The 21,363-nt window shown below is 38.0% G+C and overlaps 1 protein-coding gene across 8 annotated transcripts in view; it reads left to right on the top strand.

Annotated features, from left to right (window-relative positions):
* The window catches only part of NR3C1 (nuclear receptor subfamily 3 group C member 1), a 120,092-nt gene that overhangs the window by 79,518 nt on the left and 19,211 nt on the right, over nt 1-21,363 (top strand). For 7 of the 8 annotated variants that reach the window (XM_019965165.2, XM_019965162.2, XM_070793734.1 and 4 more), the window contains exons 3-6: nt 4,853-5,019; nt 14,338-14,454; nt 20,296-20,574; nt 21,102-21,246. In XM_019965165.2, the coding sequence (XP_019820724.2) occupies nt 4,853-5,019; nt 14,338-14,454; nt 20,296-20,574; nt 21,102-21,246 (708 nt within the window). The remainder of the gene's footprint in view (nt 1-4,852; nt 5,020-14,337; nt 14,455-20,295; nt 20,575-21,101; nt 21,247-21,363) is intronic. The other variant, XM_019965166.2, reaches the window with a different exon arrangement.

Below are 21,363 nucleotides of genomic sequence, written 5' to 3'. Positions count from 1 at the left end.
TTTTAACTTTCCTTTTTGTCATCTCTAGCTCACAGTTGACTGGCCTGAATGTATTTTGCATATGCTCTAATTATAAGTGAGAATTTGGGAATACTGTCCTAGATTTTAGACTTAATACTACTTACATAATACTTACACCAGGCTTTCTCATAAAATCTCCAGTTTTCCTGAAAAAGAATGAACATTTATCAAATGCCTGCCTGCTAGATGCAGGAGTTGTACACTAGACTTTGAGTGTGTTCTCTCATTTTCATAACACACAGACACAGATGATATCCTCTCACTGTACTCATGAGAAAACACAGGCTCGTGGTAGATACCTATCCAAGGTCACACAAGCTCTGAAATGGTAGAACTGAGATCCGAAACGTGTCAGTTCGACCACAAACAGGCTCCCTCATCAACCTCTGACAGCTGAGTGACCTCATCTAGAGGTGATAACATCCTTTTCACAGGGTCGTTGAGAGGACGGATGAGACTGTATTCATGAAAGTGTTTCAAAACTATTAAATACTACACCTAAGTACTGTGAAAACATTTTTAATATATACTAGTGTGTGCATGGGAGAAGGCAATGGCACCCCACTCCAGTACTCTTGCCTGGAAAATCCCATGGACAGAGGAGCCTGGAAGGCTGCAGTCCATGGGGTCACTGGGAGTGGGACACGACTGAGCGACTTCACTTTCACTTTTCACTTTCATGCACTGGAGAAGGAAATGGCAACCCACTGCAGTGTTCTTGCCTGGAGAATCCCAGGGATGGGGGAGCCTGGTGGGCTGCCACCTATGGGGTCGCACAGAGTCGGACACGACTGAAGCGACTTAGCAGGAGCAGCAGCAGTGTGTGCATATATATCATGTACATATATATACACACACACACTATATATATGTATATATAACTGGCTGAGGAAACAGTACAGAATTAACATTTGAAATCATTAAATATTACACTTATTTTCCATAAACTAAACATACAAACAACTGGTTGGTCCCTAAAAATAGATGTCAGATGACAGAGATTGGCTGAACTGGAGTAGGAGCATCTTCAGAACAAAAGCCAGACAAGTTTTTGCTTCCCTAACACTTTGCTCTGCTCATTCACTCCAAGACCTTCCTGCTGCTGCTGCTGAGTCACTTAAGTCGTGTCCGACTCTGCAACCCCATAGATGGCAGCCCACTAGGATGCCCTGTCCCTGGGATTCTCCAGGCAAGAACACTGGAGTGGGTTGTCATTTCCTTCTCCAAGGCACGAAAGTGAAAAGTGAAAGTGAAGTCGCTCAGTCGTGTCCAACCCTCAGCGACCCCATGGACTGCAGCCTTCCAGGCTCCTCCATCCATGGGATTTTCCAGGCAACAGTTACTTGAGTGGGGTTCCATTGCCTTCTCCGCCAAGACCTTCCTACTTCTCTGTAAAACTCCGAACCGCAGCAGCTCCGCTGCCTTAGTCACAAGTTTCCATTAATCAGACATGGCTTGTGCCACACCTACAGCAGAGTAATTTCAGGTTATTCTCTTCCATTGTAGGCTTTCAATATGCATTCAGTCTATTCTCCCAAATCTAGCTGGGATCAATACCTTGTGATACAGAAGCATCCAGAAATTCTCTTCAACAATGTTGAGAGAAAAATATGAAACCCTGGCCCAGGTCTATTCCCAGAGCTGGGCTGGTAGGAATGCTGTCCTATTCACTAAGCCTCTAGATAAACATAGGGTTGGCTAAGTCCAGTATGCTTCATTTGAAGACAGAATTTAGGGGGACCTTTGGACTTGGTCAACACCGAAATCAGATTGATTATATTCTTTGCAGCCAAAGATGGAGAAGCTCTATACAGTCAGCAAAAACAAGACTGGGAGCTGACTGTGGCTCAGATCAGGAACTCCTTATTGCCAAATTCAGACTTAAATTGAAGAAAGTAAGGAAAACCACTAGACCATTCAGGTATGACCTAAACCAAATCCCTTATGATTATACAGTGGAAGTGAGAAGTAGATTTAAGGGCTTAGATCTGATAGATAGAGTGCCTGATGAACTATGGAATGAGGTTCGTGACATTGTACAGGAGACAGGGATCAAGACCATCCCCATGGAAAAGAAATGCAAAAAAGCAAAATGGCTGTCTGGGGAGGCCTTACAAATAGCTGTGAAAAGAAGAGAAGCGAAAAGCAAAGGAGAAAAGGAAAGATACAAGCATCTGAATGCAGAGTTCCAAAGAATAGCAAGGAGAGATAAGAAAGCCTCAGTGATCAATGCAAAGAAATAGAGGAAAACAACAGAATGGGAAAGACTAGAGATCTCTTCAAGAAAATTAGAGATACTTGGAATATTTCATGCAAAGATGGGCTCAATAAAGGACAGAAATGGTATGGACCTAACAGAAGGAGAAGATATTAAGAAAAGGTGGCAAGAAAACAGAAGAACTGTACAAAAAAGATAATCACGACCAAGATAATCATAATGGTGTGATCACTCACACTTACCTAGAGCCAGACATCCTGGAATGTGAAGTCAAGTGGGCCTTAAAAAGCATTACTACGAACAAAGCTAGTGGAGGTGATGGAATTCCAGTTGAGCTCTTTCAAATCCTCAAAGATGATGCTGTGAAAGTGTTGCACTCAATATGCCAGCAAATTGGAAAACTCAGCAGTGGCCACAGGACTGGAAAAGGTCAGTTTTCATTCCAATCCCAAAGAAAGGCAATGTCAAAGAATGCTCAAACTACCGTGCAATTGCACTCATCTCACACACTAGTAATGCTCAAAATTCTCCAAGCCAGGCTTCAGCAATATGTGAACTGTGAACTTCCTGATGTTCAAGCTGGTTTTAGAAAAGGCAGAGGAACCAGAGATCAAATCTGCTGGATCATGGAAAAAGCAAGAGAGTTCCAGAAAAAGATCTATTTCTGCTTTATTGACTATGCCAAAGCCTTTGACTGTGTGCATCACTATAAACTGTGGAAAATTCTTCAAGAGATGGGAATACCAGACCACCTGACCTGCCTCTTGAGAAACCTACATGAAGGTCAGGAAGCAACACTTAGAACTGGACATGGAACAATAGACAGGTTCCAAATAGGAAAAGGAATACGTCAAAACTGTATATTGTTACCCTGCTTATTTCACTTATATGCAGAGTACATCATGAGAAATGCTGGGCTGGAAGAAGCACAAGCTGGGATCAAGATTGCTGGGAGACATATCAATAACCTCAGATATGCAGATGACACCACCTTTATGGCAGAAAGTGAAGAGGAACTAAAAAGCCTCTTGATGAAAGTGAAAGTGGAGAGTGAAAAAGTTGGCTTAAGGCTCAACATTCAGAAAACTAACATCATGGCATCCGGTCCCATCACTTCATGGGAAATAGATGGGGAAACAGTGGATACAGTGGCAGACTATTTTTGGGGGCTCCAAAATCACTGCCGATGGTGACTGCAGCCATGAATTTAAAAGACGCTTACTCCTTGGAAGGAAAATCATGACCAACCTAGACAGCATATTAAAAAGCAGAGACCTTACTTTGCCAACAAAGGTCTGTCTAGTCAAGGCTATGTTTTTTCCGGTGGTCATGTATGGATGTGAGAGTTGGACTGTGAGGAAAGCTGAGCACCGAAGAATTGATGCTTTTGAACTGTGGTGTTGGAGAAGACTCTTGAGAGTCCCTTGGACTGCAAGGAGATCCAACCAGTCCATTCTGAAGGAGATCAGCCCTGGGATTTCTTTGGAAGGAATGATGCTAAAGCTGAAACTCCAGTACTTTGGCCACCTCATGCGAAGAGTTGACTCATTGGAAAAGACTCTGATGCTGGGAGGGATTGGGGGCAGGAGGAGAAGGGGACGACAGAGGATGAGATGGCTGGATGGCATCACTGACTCGATGGACATGAGTTTGAGTGAACTCCAGGAGTTGGCGTTGGACCAGCAGGCCTGACGTTCTATGATTCATGGGTTCGCAAAGAGTCGGACACAACTGAGTGACTGAACTTGGAGTTTATCAGCATAACTGCTTAAAGTAACAAATTATTACTTTACAATTATTTTATTATAATTTATTACAATTATTTACAATTATCTTAACTTTTATTCCTAAAACAGAAGAAAAAGATGTTACTTAATAAATATAATTTCTAACCATGTTGACAACCCAATTTCTTAAGTTAGTTTGTTCTGTGAATTAGTTTAAGCATATTTATAATTGATATTTAATCATGTTATTAGTTGCATTAATAAAGAGACAACTAACACCCAATCAAAGTTTATTCCTAAATATTATCTCTTTTAGAGAATAGACTGATTAAGAATATTGCAGAGAGAAATTTCTTATATAGGTGGAATCTTTGGGGGGAAGATGGGTAATACTGTATCTCTTGATCATGGTGGTAATTACACAATTATTCCTTTAAAGATGATTGTAAACAGATGCTAAGCAACTAAAAATTATATCTAAGCAAAGCACAATTTCACCATTCTTCTTAAAGGATGTTTTTTTTTGTTTTGTTTTTTGGGTTTTTTTTTTTTTTGGCCATGCTGCGTGATGTGGGATTTCAGTTTTGACCAGGGATTGAACCTGGGACTGTGGACATGAAAGTGCCAAATCCTAACCACTAGACCTCCAGGGAACTTCTAAGGGATACTTAAAAATAAATGACCTGACTCTTAATTTTGTATAGAAGAATAAAACATTATTTGACTATGTCTAGGTAGGATTTTTTTAATGCTTGCCAGTATTTGAAATACATACGTTCAGTGTGAACATGTTTACTGTGGAGTGAAAAGGTAAGAGAACTGTATTTTGATAATTCTCTGACAGTCATGATAATTAAATCCTAACACTACTTTCTTCCTTCTCTAGCCCTGGAATGAGACCAGACGTAAGTTCTCCTCCATCCAGTTCCTCAGCAGCTACGGGACCACCTCCCAAACTCTGCCTAGTCTGCTCTGATGAAGCTTCAGGATGTCATTATGGGGTCTTGACTTGTGGAAGCTGTAAAGTATTCTTCAAAAGAGCAGTGGAAGGTAGTGTGTGTTTTGAAGAGTTTTATTTTTCCTCTATTTGGTTCCTTTTTCTCAGACTGGATTCTGTATGCAAAGCCTGTTAACACTAGAAGTCATTAAAATCAGGGAGAGGAGGGTGGCTCCTAACTCTTCTGGTGGGAAAAAGATACTTTTAAAAGCAAACTAAGATAAAACAGACAAGTAAAAATTGAAGGGAGGGAGTATGGTCAGAGAATGGAAAATAACCATAAGAAAGTGCTATGCATGTGAAATGATGGTTTTAGGTTTCGGCAGTAACTAGTGCTCATTGTATTAGTATTACCGACTTTAATTCCCATCAGTTAGCTAGTTTTAGAGCCACCAACTATTGTAGTCTGGCAAAAATGAGTGATAATGAGGGGGAAAAGTGTTTTGTTTTCTAATAAGCCGGGGCTGTGCTATGTGATATAAATGTGATGTAAGGACCTCCCACTGTCCTCTGGGAGGTCACAGTCTACTTGGAAGTGAAAGATGAGTTCATAGTTACAAGGTACAGAGATTATAATACAGAGGATCAAGTGACAAACTGCCTGGGGAGGTCAGGAAAAGTGTTTAAAAGAAAGTGATTTCACTTGACAAATATTATATTCATATAATGTTTACCCTTGTTACAGACTCAGTCTGCCCGTCACCTCCTTAAATTCATTCCATAAGCAAATTACTGAAGTCACACTAAATATTACCAGTGAATCCTTTTGGGAAAAACTGTTGTGTAAAGTAGTTATTTGTAAAGCAGTTAGAAGGCAGTGTGGCCTGAACGGATTACCTAAAGCTCTGATTAGATAATTATATTTTTTAAAAATTAATATATTTATTCACAGTACATGAAGTACTATTATTTGCCTTCAGTTGTGTTTGCATATGCTTAAGGGTTAGATGAGTCATTTTCTTTTGTTTGGATTGCTTTTAATACATTAGCAAACTATAAAATTACTTACGTTATTCCATAGAGAGCACAGGAATTCAGGCTTTAACCAGCTTGGTTATCACCCAACAACTGAGTAGAGTCATTAAGTAAGCTCATCCCTAATTAATGCAGTGCTACTGACAAAGTAGATGTTACAGCGTCTTCTTGTCCTCACTTTACTTTATTCAGCACTTTCTTCACTGATTAGTTCTGTCCATTGTGTAAATGTGATAACAGTGTTACAGCATTCCTGTATATAATAAGTAATATTGACAGATTTAATTCTGAAAGTGAAATTCAGAATGAGACAATGGAGCCCTAAAAGAAATACAGGTATTAAAAAAAATTTTTTTTCACTCTCCCTCATTTTAACTAAAATTATTTCTTTAAAATGGGGCTACAAATTCCAGTTCCAGTGCCTACAGGGATTGACTATGTGTCATTCTGGCCAAATACAATACCAAATGAGTGAAGAAGGGCAGTCACTGATATTAGAGGGTGCAAGCATGCCTTACCTAAAAGCATCCAAATGCAATTTAAAAAGAAAAGAAAAGCTAAATATATTACAAGTATGAAAAGCTAAATATATTACAAATAAGACATCACTGCAGGCCATATGTCCCTTAGGCTTTAGGATTAAATTCTCTGCTTTAGAATTAAATTCCTACACGTGCTTTTAGCTATGAGTATGTGAATATTAGCTATGCTCTTGCAAAATATATATACGTATTTCAGTTAAATATGAGATAGCTAGATTACATGATAAACAAGAAAAGGTTAAAATGTAAACTGTGTTAAGTAAATCCTTTATTTGGATTTAAATTTTCTGCGTGGTCCCTTCCAGCTCTAAAATTCTGTAATCACTTGCTAACCTAATTTGTAGCAGATCTTCCCAACCCAGGGGTTGAACGTGGGTCTCCTGAATTGCAGGTAGATTTTTTCCCATCTGAGCCACCAGGGAAGCCCTAAGTAAATCCTTTATTTGGATTTAAATATTCTCCAGAGTCCCTTCCAGCTCTAAAATTCTGTAATCACTTGCTAACCTAACTCACAGCAGATCTACTTTTCCCTTTCTAGATATGATGGGAATCTGTTTTAAGCCCATATACAGATTTTAGAGCACTTTCTTGAACAGTTACAAAGATGAAGCTTGTGTGATTTTCATTACACTACATTCATTCCATTTTTAATACTTGCCAGAAATTATAGGTTATCCACCAGACATAGTATCATAAAGATCCAAAAGTTAAATATTTTTAGAAAATTTGTACAAGTTTTACTTATCCATACAAGCCAGATCAAGGATTGAGATTTTGAATTTTATTCATTATTCTGTAAGTTACTTTCTGTGTACAGAAAAGAATTTGGATAGCTTCTTTTCTTCAGATGTATATTAGTTCAGTGGTCTTTTTTCACTGAGTCCCTTCTTCTTATGCTCCCTTAGCACAAATTGCATATAATCTTTGTGGTGAGTCATAATGGAGACAGACACATGCTACTTTTATTAATAATTTACCAAGTACTATGTTTTACGTATGTCATACTTCCCTGGGTCAGGAAGATCCCCTGGAGAAGGGAATGGCAACCCACTCCAGTATTCTTGTCTGGGAAATCCCATAGACAGAGGAGCCTGGCGGGTGACAGTCCATGGGGTAGCAAAGAGACACAACTGAGTGACTAGCACACCCAAGTACTATGTTTTATATATGTCATACTACTAAATTAGCAGTTCTATGAGCTCTTAAATGCTCTTATGATCCATATTTGATACACTAGGGAACTGACACTCACAGCTTAAGCAACAGACTTAGGATTCAAGCATAGCTATCTGCAAACAGGCTCTTAACCTCAGTGCTACACTGACTTGAAAGGATAAAAATCTCAACTCCTGGCAGTTTATAATCTAGTTAGATACTGAGATGAAAGCAATAACAAAGGAATTATTTATAGTGTTTATTGAGTGCTTACAAGGTGTTCAGTTCAGTTCAGTCGCTCAGTTGTATCTGACTCTTTGTGACCCCATGAACCGCAGCACGCCAGGCATCCCTGTCCATCACCAACTCCCAGAGTTTACCCAAACCCATGTCCATCGAGTCAGTGATGCCATCCAACCATCTTATCCTGTGTCATCCCCTTCTCCTCCTGCCCTCAATCTTTCCCAGCATCAGGGTCTTTTCAGATGAGTCAGCTCTTCACATCAGGTGGCCAAAGTATTGGAGTTTCAGCTTCAACATCAGTCCTTCCAAAGACCACCCAGGACTGATCTCCTTTGGAATGGACTGGTTGGATCTCCTTGCAGTCCAAGGGACTCTCAAGAGTCTTCCCAACACCACAGTTCAAAAGCATCAATTCTTTGGCACAGCTTTCTTCACAGTCCAACTCTCACGTCCATTCATGACCACTGGGAAAACCATAGCCTTGACTAGATGGCAGTATTTTTAATATGCTGTCTAGGTTGGTCATAACTTTCCTTCTAAGGAGTAAGCGTCCTGTAATTTCATGGCTGCAATCACCATCTGCAGTAATTTTGGAGCCCAGAAAAAAAAAAAAAAAAGTCAGCCACTGTTTCCCCATCTATTTGCCATGAAATGATGGGACTGGATGCCATGATCTTAGTTTTCTGAATGTTGAGCTTTAAGCCAACTTTTTCACTCTCCTCTTTGACTTTCATCAAGAGGCTCTTTAGTTCTTTTTGACTTTCTGCCGTAAGGGTGGTGTCATCTGCATATCTGAGGTTATTGATATTTCTCCCGGCAATCTTGATTCCAGCTTTGCTTCCTCCAGCCCAGCGTTTCTCTTGATGTACTCTGCATATAAGTGTGTTACAATGTGTTAGGCACTATTTTAAGAATGTTCTTCACAACTGCCTTTAACCCTTGCAGAAGCACAGTGAGGTAGATGCTAATTTTCCAGCTTTACAGATGGAGAAACCGGGAGCTCAGAAAGGTTAATAAACATTACTGAGATCACACAGCTAGGCGGCAGAGCTGCAATTCAGACCAAGGGCTTCCTAGCAACCTTGCCAAGTGTACTTTGCACTATACTACACTGTTTTGAGAGCAGCAAAGAAGCTGAAGCTTTCAAGCTGTCTAACTCAAGCTGACAGCCACAGCTCACATTTGAAACTTGGGTACTTCCAGCAGAGTATGTACAAATAACAGAAAACCCTAGATGATACCGTTTGCTGTGTGGCTCGTTTCCTGTACTCTGTTAATTATCTTGATCATGTCCATGTATCATTCTTCTGTTTACTACCTAGTATTTTTCTTGGATCACTCTTTTTTATAACTTAATTTATTTAAAATAACTATTAGTTTTACTATCCCTACTGTGTTAGTTATCTGTTGATGTGTAACAAATGACCCCCCAAATTAGTGTCTAGAAACAACAGATGTTAATTATGTCACACAGTTTTCTTAAGAGTCAGGAATTTGGGAGCAGCTTATTAGCTGGGTAGTCCTAGGACTCTCATGAAGTTATATTCAGACTGTTGGTGGAAGCTGCAGTCATCTGAAGGTTTGACTGGGGCTACAAAATCTTCCAGCTCATCAGCACTGCTTTTGGCAGGAAGCTTCAGTTCCTCATTATGTGGGTCTCTTCTAATGCTGCTCTCAACATAGCAACTGGCATGCCCCAGAACAAATGATCCACAGGGAGAGACTGTGATGAATATGAGAATGTATTTTCTTTATTACTTAATCTCAGATGTGACATAATCACTTTGGCCCTATTTTGTTGGTCACACGCCAGTCCTGGTATAGTGTGGGAAGGGTAATCAGAGTGTGATTACCAAGAGACAGAGACCACTGAGGGTCAGCTTGGAGGCAGGCTACAACTTCTACCAGAAATAATCAGTTTTTGGCATTTGATTCTGGTTTTTTTTTTAATTTATTTATTTTAGTTGGAGGCTAATTGCTTTACAATATCGTGGTGGTTTTTGTCATACATTGACATGAATCAGCCACAGGTGTACATGTGTGCCCCATCCCATCCCTCTGGGTTGTCCCAGTGCACCAGCTTTGAGTGTCCAGTTTCGTGCATCAAACTTGGACTGGTCATCTATTTCACATATGGTAATTATACATGTTTCAATGCTGTTCTCTCAAATCATCCCACCCTAGCCTTCTCCCACAGAGTCCAGAAGTCTGTTCTTTACATCTGTGTCTCTTGCTGTCTTGCATATAGGGTCATCATTACCATCTTTCTAAATTCCATATGTATGCATTAATATACTGTATTGGTGTTTTTCTTTCTTGACTTACTTCACTCTGTGTAATAGGCTCCAGTTTCATCCACCTCATTAGAACTGATTCAAATGCATCTTTTTAATAGCTGAGTAATATTCCATTGTGTGTATGTACCAAAACTTTCCTATCCATTCGTCTGCTGATGGATATATAGGTTGCTTCCATGTCCTAGCTATAGTAAACAGTGCTGCAGTCAACAGTGGGGTACATGTGCCTCTTTCAGTTCTGGTTTCCTCAGTGTGTATGCCCAGCAGTGGGATTGCTGGGTCATATGGCAGTTCTAGTTCCAATTTTTTAAGGAATCTCCACACTGTTCTCCATTGTAGCTGTACCAGTTTGCATTCCCACTAACAGTGTAAGAGAGTTCCCTTTTCTTCACAACCTCTCCAGCATTTATTGTTTGTATACTTTTTGATAGCAGTCATTCTGACCAACGTGAGATGGTAAACCTCATTGTGGTTTTGATTTGCATTTCTCTGATAATGACTGATGTTGAGCATCTTTTCATGTGTTTGTTACAGCTGTATGTCTTCTTTGGAGAAATGTCTGTTTAGTTCTTTGGCCCATTTTTTGATTGGGTCATTTATTTTTCTGGTATTGAGCTGCATGAGCTGCTTGTATATTTTTGAGATTAATTCTTTGTCAGTTGCTTCGTTATGCCATTATTTTCTCCCATTCTGAAGGCTGTCTTTTCACCTTGCTTATAGCTTCTTTCATTGTACAAGAGCTTTTAGCTTAATTAGGTCCCATTTTTTAATTTGTACTCTGGGAGGTGGGTCATAGAGGATCTTGCTGTGATTTATGTCAAAGAGTGTTTTGCCTATGTTTTCCTTTAGGAGTTTTTATAGTTCCTGGTCTTATATTTAAATCTTTAATCCATTTTGAGTTTTTTTTTGTGTGTATGGTGTTAGAAAGTGTTCTAGTTTCATCCTGCTAGCAGTAGTTGACCAGCTTTCCCAGCACCAGTTGTTAAAAGACATTGTCTTTTCTCCATTGTATATTTTTGCCTCGTTTGTCAAGATGTCCATAGGTGTGTGGATTTATTTCTGGGCTTTCTATTTTGTTCTATTGATCTATATTTCTGTCTTTGTGCCAGTACCATACTGTCTTGATGCTGGTAACTTTGTAGTATAGTCTGAAGTCAGGCAGGTTGATTCCTCCAGTTCCATTCTTCTTTCTCAAGATTGCTTTGGCTATTTGAGGTTTTTTTATATTTCCATACAAATTGTGAAATTATTTGTTCTAGTTCTGTGAAAAATACCATTGGTAGTTTGGTAGGGATTGCATTCAATCTGTAGATTGCTTTGGGTAGTATATTCATTTTCACTATATTGATTCTTCTGATCCATGAACATGGTATATTTCTCCATCTATTTGTGTCATCTTTGATTTCTTTCATCAGTGTTTTATAGTTTTCTATACATAGGTCCTTTGTTTCTTTAGGTAGATTTATTCTTAATATTTTATTCTTGGTGAATGGGATTGTTTCCTTAATTTCTCATTCTGTTTTCTCATTGTTAGTGTATGGAATGCAAGGGAGTTCTGTGTAATAATTTTATATCCTTCAACTTTACTATATTTATTGATTAGCTCTAATAATTTTCTGGTGGTGCCTTGAGGGTTTTCTATGTGGAGGATCATGTCATCTGCAAACAGTGAGAGCTTTACTTCTTCTTTTCCAATCTGGATTCCTTTTCTTTCTTTTTCTGCTCTGACTGCTATGGCCAAAACTTCCAAAACTATGTTGAATAGCAGTGGTGAGAGAGGGAACCCTTGTCTTATTCCTGAATTGAGGGGAAATGCTTTCAATTTTTCACCATTGAGGATAATGTTTGCTGTGGGTTTATCATATATGGCTTTTATTATGTTGAGGTATATTCCTTCCATGCCTGCTTTCTGAAGAGTTTTTATCATAAATGGGTGCAAAAACTGATTTTTACTATAAAAATAAGGACAATACAAACAAAATGATACTGAGAAATCCCAGCTGGCCTGAAGGCTTTTCTCCTGACATCTGCCCTCTCTCTCGTTAGAAAACAAATTTACCAAGTGGTAGAAGACACAGAAACTCCAAACTGAAATGTCTTGTCTTATCATATGTATTGACAGGGAGTACGTATCCATGCCTTGTAAATAGTGACCACTAGTTGAAACTCTTTTTATAGATAAGATACCCACAGACTTGTCCAACTTCATACTAATAACCAGATAGAGCATTTGAACTTACGAAGGTACATTGCCCCCTGATTCTGTAGCTCAGATTCTTAATTGTGGTGAAGATATACCTGGGATAAAGAAAACATTATTAGGGCTTCCTTGGTGGGTCAGTGGTAAAGAATCCACCTGTTAATGCAGGAGACGCAGACTCAATCCCTGATCTGGGAAGATCCCATATGCTACAGAGCAACTTAGCCCATGCGCCACAACTGCTGAAGCCCAAGCACTGCAACTAGAGAGCAGCCCCTGCTTGCCACAACCAGAGAAAAGCCCACACAGCAAGGAAGACCCAGCACAGCCAAAAAAAATAAATATTAGCTTAACATGCACATTCTGAGCTTTTGGTTAGATATAAAGCACTGAAACTTTCTCTGTGTTTACCAATAATTTTTTTAATTGTCCCTTCTAGTTTACTGAAGAACAATAATTCAGGGATAGTCTTATGGGTTAAAACGTTTTCATTATTATAACTGCTTCAACTATGATTTTATCTGTTGTTCCTTATTTAATTCTGTATAATAGAATTATTGGGTTAGAGCTTCTATTTCATATCCAAGAAAAGAAGCTAGGAAACTTACACAATACAGAAAGGAATAGAAATGACTGGTACAGACACTTGGCACTGGAGAACAACTCTGGAACAAAGCTGAATTGTAGACCAGTAGTCAAATTCTGTGGCCTGTTCCTCACAAAGAACTGAAACTGATGTAGTTAACCATCTACCCCAAACTAATGCTTAACAAGCCCTGTGATTTAACATGTTAGGAAGAAGTGAATATAGTTTGTTTTATCCAAATCAAGTAGATTATTCTGTACATAAAGGATCTTTTCCTAATATCAGAACTAGGTATATTCAACCTTATGAATTGATTATTATGTTTCTCTTTTCTTTGAATATGATTTGTTTTTGAGAAGACAAATGTCCTGCACTCTTCTGAATACCACCCCCTCTAGTGTAAGGACATGGACTCTTAACTATCCAGTGTATCTATTTAGATATGCTGGTCTTGTGTAGAAGGATCCTTTCAGTTTTAATGCCAGGCTAGCAAATCCTCAGATAGCTTTCTTCAACAAAAGAGGGTACACTGAGGGTAGAGGGAAAGTAGGAAGACTTTTTGTCTTTCCCTTTTAAATTTCCCTTGAAATTTTTTGACAGGTAAAAACTGCATTTCTACCTCTTAACACATTTAATACTGGGTCCCAGAAGATTTTAGACAGTAACAATCATCAGTAGCTGGTGTCTAAAAACATGTGAAATCATTTAAAAATCTCCCTAAGTTACAGATAAAGTAGTTTAGTTTGCCAAGTCTGTGATTTACCTAATTGCTGGCCACCTTAACACAATTTAAGATTAAGCCTTTACTAATAACTTCATTTAAAATTTGGAAGGGAAGCATACTTTATTTGCATGTGGTGGTGCAATGATGAATTAAAGTAATTTTCCCTTTGGTACTCTCACCATATTTTTAAACCAGTTTCCTCTTTGTTTAATCCTGCTAAGCATTAGATTAGAAGTTATAATAAAACAGTGATTACAGAGGTCTTCTATAATGGTTAAGAAACTGTTTAAAGCACAATTTAAAGAACAGTTTATCAAGGAAGAGGTAGTGACTGGAAAGGAGCAAAAAGAGGGTTTGTGGGGTACTTTCTGCTTCTTAATAAGTTTATTAGGTGATAAATTTATGATTTGTGTACTTCTCTGTATGTATACTGCAGTAATTTTTTTTTTAATGAACTATGCTTGTTAAACAATATGAAAGACTTTACTTTTTAAATTGATCTCTCACTTTGTATTGGATGTACAGTATGCCTGCCTTCATCAGTGCCTTTGGTCCTTGGCTATGTTCCCCGAAAACAACAAAAAAGAGCCTCCCCATAAAAATATCCTTTAAGGCCTGGGAAATTTTAACAGTGCCTTTATTTTCCATGTAGGACAGCACAATTATCTTTGTGCTGGAAGAAATGATTGTATCATTGATAAAATTCGAAGAAAAAACTGCCCAGCATGCCGCTATAGAAAATGCCTTCAAGCTGGAATGAACCTGGAAGGTAATGTAAATATCGAAAATGAATGTCTTTGCACCATATAAAAATTTATCACTTTACTTTTGAAAAAAATCAGTAAGCAGATGCAATAATTAAAAGTAGGATTTTTAGAAAGTTGTACTTTTCTAAGAATTTGTCCATTTTATTGGCATATAATTACTGATGGTAGTCTCTTATGATCCTTTGTATTTCTGTGTTGTCTGTTGTGATCTCTCCATTTTCATTTCTAATTTTATTGATTTTTCTCCCTTTGTTTCTTGATGAGTCTGGCTAATGGTTTGTCAATTTTATTTATCCTTTCAAAGAACCAGCTTTTGGCTTTGTTGATTTTTGCTATGGTCTCTTGTTTCTTTTGCATTTATTTCTGCCCTAATTTTTTAAGATTTCTTTCCTTCTACTAACCCTGGGGTTCTTCATTTCTTCCTTTTCTAGTTGCTTTAGGTGTAGAGTTAAGTTATTTATTTGACTTTTTTCTTGTTTCTTGAGGTATGCCTGTATTGCTATGAACTTTCCCCTTAGGACTGCTTTTACAGTGTCCCACAGGTTTTGGGTTGTTGTGTTTTCATTTTCATTCGTTTCTATGCATTTTTTGATTTCTTCTGTGATTTGTTGGTTATTCAGCAGCGTGTTGTTCAGCCTCCATATGTTGGAATTTTTAATAGTTTTTCTCCTGTAATTGAGACCTAATCTTACTGCATTGTTGTCAGAAAAGATGCTTGGAATGATTTCAATTGTCTTTGAATTTACCAAGGCTAGATTTATGGCCCAGGATGTGATCTATCCTGGAGAAGTTTCCATGTGCGTTTGAGAAAAAGGTGAAATTCATTGTTTTGGGGTGAAATGTCCTATAGATATTAGGTCTAACTGGTCTATTAAATGAGTATTTCATATTCTGTTTAAGGTTATCAACTCTTATTACATAGACTGACTTCATTATAGCCAAACTATACATGAAGAAAGAAAATTATGTAATAATCAAACTTGTAATACTTGAAGAAACATTACTTTGGTCTTTATTTCTTTTTTCAAACACAACTATTTGCTAGGGTTAGTATAGAAACAAGTCAGAATTATTCTGTTATTTACCTTTTACTTTGCATATACATGTATATATCAATCTTTTATTTCGAACCTACAGTGGGGAAAAAGTGAAGAAAGCCTTCAATGGGTTTTTTCAAGCAAAGAAGAAATGTGAAACTAGTTATGAATGAGTTTCATATTCTTGCTTATATAACAAGTGTAATTAACATTGATATTATTTGAAATCTTTTCCCTGGGGTAGCAAGTTTGGAATTTTGCTTTAGTTGAAGGTGGTAGTGGTGCACTTCAATTCAGCAAGTTTTCACCAAAGCAGGCATTAGACATAAAATGAATAAAACAGTGTCTGTATTCAAAATCAGTAAAGTAGTGCCTGTACTCAAGCACTTTACTGTCTAGTTAGGTTGCAGAGTCAACACAAAATGGTACAACACACTATAAGATAAACAGGAGCAAGAGGTCGGTCACCTGATTCTGTCCTAAAAGGCAAAAAAAAAAAAGCAACACTGAATTTTAAATCTAGAGATGTTCAGTAGGAGTTAGATGGAAAATCGGGGCAGAGACAGGATCAGACTTGAATTTTGGAAAGACTAATCTACGAACAAAGCTAGTGGGTGGAGGTGATAGAATTCCAGCTGAGCTGTTTCAAATCCTAAAAGATGATGCTGTGAAAGTGTTGCACTCAGTATGCCAGCAAATTTGGAAAACACAGCAATGGCCACAGGACTGGAAAAGGTCAGTTTTCATTCCAATCCCAAAGAAAGGCAATGCCAAAGAATGCTCAAACTACCGCACAGTGGCACTCAACAACACACTAGTAAAGTAATGCTCAAAATCCTCCAAGCCAGGCTTCAGCAATACGTGAACCGTGAACTTCCAGATGTTCAAGCTGGTTTTAGAAAAGGCAGAGGAACCAGAGATCAAATTGCCAACATCCGCTGGATCATGGAAAAAACAAGAGAGTTCCAGAAAAACATCTACTTCTGCTTTATTGACTTACGCCTAAGCTTTTGTGTGGATCACAACAAACTGGAAAATTCTTAAAGAAGATGGGAATACCAGACCACCTGACCTGCCTCCTGAGAAATCAATATGTAGGTCAGGAAGCAACAGTTAGAACTGGACATGGACCAACAGACTGGTTCCAAATCGGGAAAGGAGTACGTCAAGGCTGTATATTGTCACCCTGCTTATTTAACTTATATGCAGAGTACATCATGGGAAATGCTGGCTGAATGAAGCACAGGCTAGAATCAAGATTGGCAGGAGAAATATCAATAACCTCAGATATGCAGATGACACCACTCTTATGGCAGAAAGCAAAGAAGAACTAAAGAGCCTCTTGATGAAACTGAAAGAGGAAAGTGAAAAAGTTGGCTTAAAGCTCAATATTCCATAAACTAAGATCATGGCATCCGGTCCCATCACTTCATGGGAAATAGATGTGGAAACAGTGAGAGGCTTTATTTTGGGGGGCTCCAAAATCACTGCAGATGGTGACTGCAGCCAGGAAATTAAAAGACGCTTGCTCCTTGGAAGCAAAGTTATGACCAACCTAGACAGCATATTCAAAAGCAGAGACATTACTTTACCAACAAAGGTCCATCTAGTCAAGACTATTGTGTTTCCAGTGGTCATGTATGGATGTGAGAGTTGGACCGTAAAGCTAGCTGAGCACTGAAGAATTGATGCTTTTGAACTGTGGTGTTGGAAAAGACTCTTGAAAGAGTCCCTTGGACTGTAAGGAGATCCAACCAGTCCATCCTAAAGGAGATCAGTCCTGAATATTCATTGCAAGGACTGATGCTGGGAAAGATTCAAGGCAGGAGCAGAAGAGGATGACAGAGGATGAGATGGTTGGATGGCATCACCAACTTGATGGACATGAGTTTGAGCAAGCTCCAGGAGTTGGTGATGGACAGGGAAGCCTGGCGTACTGCAGTCTGTGGGGTCGCCAAGAGTCGGACCTGACTGACTGAACTGAACTGAATCTTGTATATGGTGCTATTAGAGGAAGGATGAAATCCATGTGGTTCTTCTGACAGAAAAGAGACTAACTGTTGGGGCTATCCAGTACATACTGCGTACATGTTTTAAAACATAAAGTAGATTTATGGCTGTAACTGCAGTCTTAATTCCCCAATCCACACAAGAACATTCTCAGTTCTTCATATTACTTTGATAGCAAAAAAGATTAGTCTTTTCTTCACCATATTTAGAAACATTCATGACACATCAATCACTTAGCCCACTTTTTTCCCAGCATGCCTACGTTCTTAAACTTTACTACAGGGTGCCAATGTGTTAAACATTGATTTAAAGAAAATGATAAATGCCCATCTTCTTATAGGTGTTACCAAAGCTACAGAGATTGACTACAAATTCACGTAGACATTCAGTGCCACAAGGATAATTTATTACCAAAACCAGATAGTTATTCCTCATTTCTTACATCTCTGTGCATATTTTAGTTTCATCTTCCTTCTCTCTGACCATTTAAATGAATATGTATTAATGCATGCCAGCTTTTAGTGACTGGTTTATATGTTTTGCCCTCCAGCCCCAGTTTTACTGCTTTCCTTTAATTCCCCAAGTAGTTCATTCAAAGAACAAACTCAGCATTTGGTCCTATCACTAATACAGTGCGGCTGCTTTAACATCTTTAGATGCTTTCCCGAATACACACCAAGTTTAACTTTCATCTGGAGCTCTAAGCAGTGTTAATCATCTTTTCACATGCCTATAGGCCACCAAAAAAGGGGGGTTGTTTGATTTTTGTTGACAAGTTGTATGAGCTGTTTGTATATTTTGAAAATTAAGCTCTGTTGAATCATTTGCAAGTATTTTCTTCCTGTCTTTAGATTGTCTTTTTATTTCTATTGCCTTGTGAGACTTACCTAAGAAAACATGGGTATGATTGTCAGAAAATCTTTTGCCTGTGTTCTCTTATAGAAGTTTTATGATAAGGTGAGAATACTTTAAAGTCCTCCAGTTTGTCATTATTCTTTCTTCTGCTCTAATGTAGAGTGTAAGAACACATATTCTAGACAAATTTAAAGTTATGGTTAATAGTAGTTTTTAAAGTACTGTTTCAGTGTATTTATTTGGGACATGCATGTTCTCATTTGTCAACAAAATATATACTTCCTGATTTTGAGGCCTGGGTGTCAGTAAGATATGATAACTTTGGTTGTTTAAAGAGTTCCCTTAATGTCTAGGAGCTCTTCCATTTTTAACTTTGTCACTCCTCTTTAAACTTGGACTACGTGAATTCAGAATATTTTCCAACTGTATTTTACTACCAGTTGAGATGGTGATCGTGTGCCAAGAACTGTTTTATGCATTTTATATATTCTAACTGATTTAATTATCAACAGATCCTATGAGGTAGGTACTGACATTATCCTCATTTTATAGAAGAGGAAACAAGGCCCAGAGAATAGGGCACAGATACCCAGCTACTCAGTGGCAGAGCCAGGATTATATTCCAACATGTTGGTTTCATATTTATGCTCTCTACTGCACCATACTGTGTCTTCAATAGAGCATGGTAAAATAAATTAGAGCATGTCTGTCATGATTGTATTTCTCTGTTTTGAAACATTAACGGAAAATTCTTAAATGTTTGAGCACAGAGCACAGTAAGAAATGGGACCATTCTACCCAACCAAACGACAGGGTTTTTTTTTTTTTTTACCCCCAACACTGCACATGGATATACATAGTTCTTGCCCCTACATCTGTCCTCCACAAACTATGTACTTTGTCATTTTAGGGACAAAATATATAATAATTATTTTTAAATGTGACTATCATTTACTTTTCCTTAACACAATGGTCTGCATACCTGATAACTGAGACAGATACACTTCTGCTTTCATACAACTTGCATTCCTTGTCCTTCCTTGGAGTTCTGAGTAATTTCTCTTTAAGAATACCGTAATTTGCTTGCTTTGGCCCCACATATAACCAGAAAAGAATAATATTTTCATTTGTCACTGGAACAAGTAAATTCAAGAATATGAATATGTCTGCTAAAAAAATCTACGGAATCCATGTTTTAATTCAATTATACTTTTCCAAACTAAGTCAAAAATAAAAGTTACTTTATATATGATATGAAAATAGATACTTTAGGCTTATAGAGTTATCAGTTAAAATCTCTTATAAAAGAAATTATACCCAGTGGTAATTTATATATTTTCTCTGAATGGCCACAAAGATTTTAAATCCCATATAGTATAGTATACATAATATAAAGGTGAAATGGGGACCTTTCTGCATGCATGATCTCCTGTGCAAGATCTTCTTACTATCTTGATAAGAAGGGGACTTTGTGCAAGACGATAAACAGTATCACTCTCTTCATTACACCCACAATTTAGATTAACCCTAAGCCACCACAGTTACTGGTATTACAAACTTAAATTCTTTCAGTTGATAGTAATTTGCCTTGTATAACTAATGAAATTTTTACTTTGGAGTGAAATTGAGACAGAAATTACTTTAATGGAAGAATATGTAAGTGATATGTTTATATTGTTTTAACATAGTAAGACATTTAACTGTAATGAAGAAGTAACTGTCTTGTTTGTAGAGGAAATTAAATGAACGGGTTCCTCTTGATTCTTTGCTTTCAGGAAAAACTGTTTTTCTCTTCTTTCGTGTCACTTTATCATAACTGCTACATAAAAGATTTCTTTTTCAAATTAGTTTCAGCAACTGAAATACCTCTTGAATAAACCACGCTCTCCAAACTTTCCCATTACAGCTGATTTCTATGTATTTTTTTTAATATACCCACAGCTCGAAAAACAAAGAAAAAGATAAAAGGAATTCAGCAGGCCACTACAGGAGTCTCGCAAGAAACATCTGAAAATCCTGCTAACAAAACAATAGTTCCTGCAACATTACCACAACTCACACCTACGCTGGTGTCACTGCTGGAAGTCATTGAACCCGAGGTGTTATATGCAGGATATGACAGCTCTATTCCAGATTCAACTTGGCGGATCATGACCGCACTCAACATGTTAGGTGGGCGGCAGGTGATTGCAGCTGTGAAATGGGCAAAGGCAATACCAGGTAAGATGCAAAAGATAAGAGCACTAAGGTGTAAACCTTAGAATGTTTTACATAAAACACTCTGGCTCTGTATCACCTTGGTCCCATGGTTTCCTGTCATCCCTACTTAGTCAAGGGGTGAAGTGAAGTCACTCAGTCGTGTCCGACTCTTAGCTCCTCCGTCCGTGAGGTAGAGAGGTATACATATCAGGAGCATTTTTTTAACTTAAATCCACTGATTGAGTAATGTCTGCCAGGATTCTTGGCTTTCTGTTTTACTTTTTAATATAGCATTTTAGTCTTTAGTCCATATTTACTCAAATAAGCAAAAGGTGACAAAAACTGGCTACTCTTTTTTCTAACATTGAATACTATTAAAAAATTATTGAGAGCTTTGGTCTTACATGTCAAATGACAAAGGAGAACTGTGTCCACTTAACACTTCATTTCTTCTATTAGCATCTTCCAAAACTGGCAGTTCCCAGAGAGAGGATCTTCTCTTTGGCAACTAGAGTGCTTCCTCATACCTTTTATTCCTCTTAATTCAGGATTCAGGAACTTACATCTGGATGACCAAATGACTCTACTGCAATATTCATGGATGTTCCTCATGGCATTTGCCTTGGGGTGGAGATCATACAGACAATCATGTGCAAATATGCTGTGTTTTGCTCCTGATCTGATTATTAATGAGTAAGTTATTTGTTATTCATATTCCTTCAGGACTGAATCAGTCCTACCAGAGTATCTTGGAACTGGGCAACCTACCAAGTATCTTGATGCAGAATTTATCAATGCTTAAGGCAGGCC

This window comes from Bos indicus, chromosome 7 (genome assembly GCF_029378745.1).
Source record: "Bos indicus isolate NIAB-ARS_2022 breed Sahiwal x Tharparkar chromosome 7, NIAB-ARS_B.indTharparkar_mat_pri_1.0, whole genome shotgun sequence".
Lineage (NCBI taxonomy): Eukaryota > Metazoa > Chordata > Mammalia > Artiodactyla > Bovidae > Bos > Bos indicus.
This window is presented reverse-complemented; position numbering and strand designations above follow the sequence as displayed.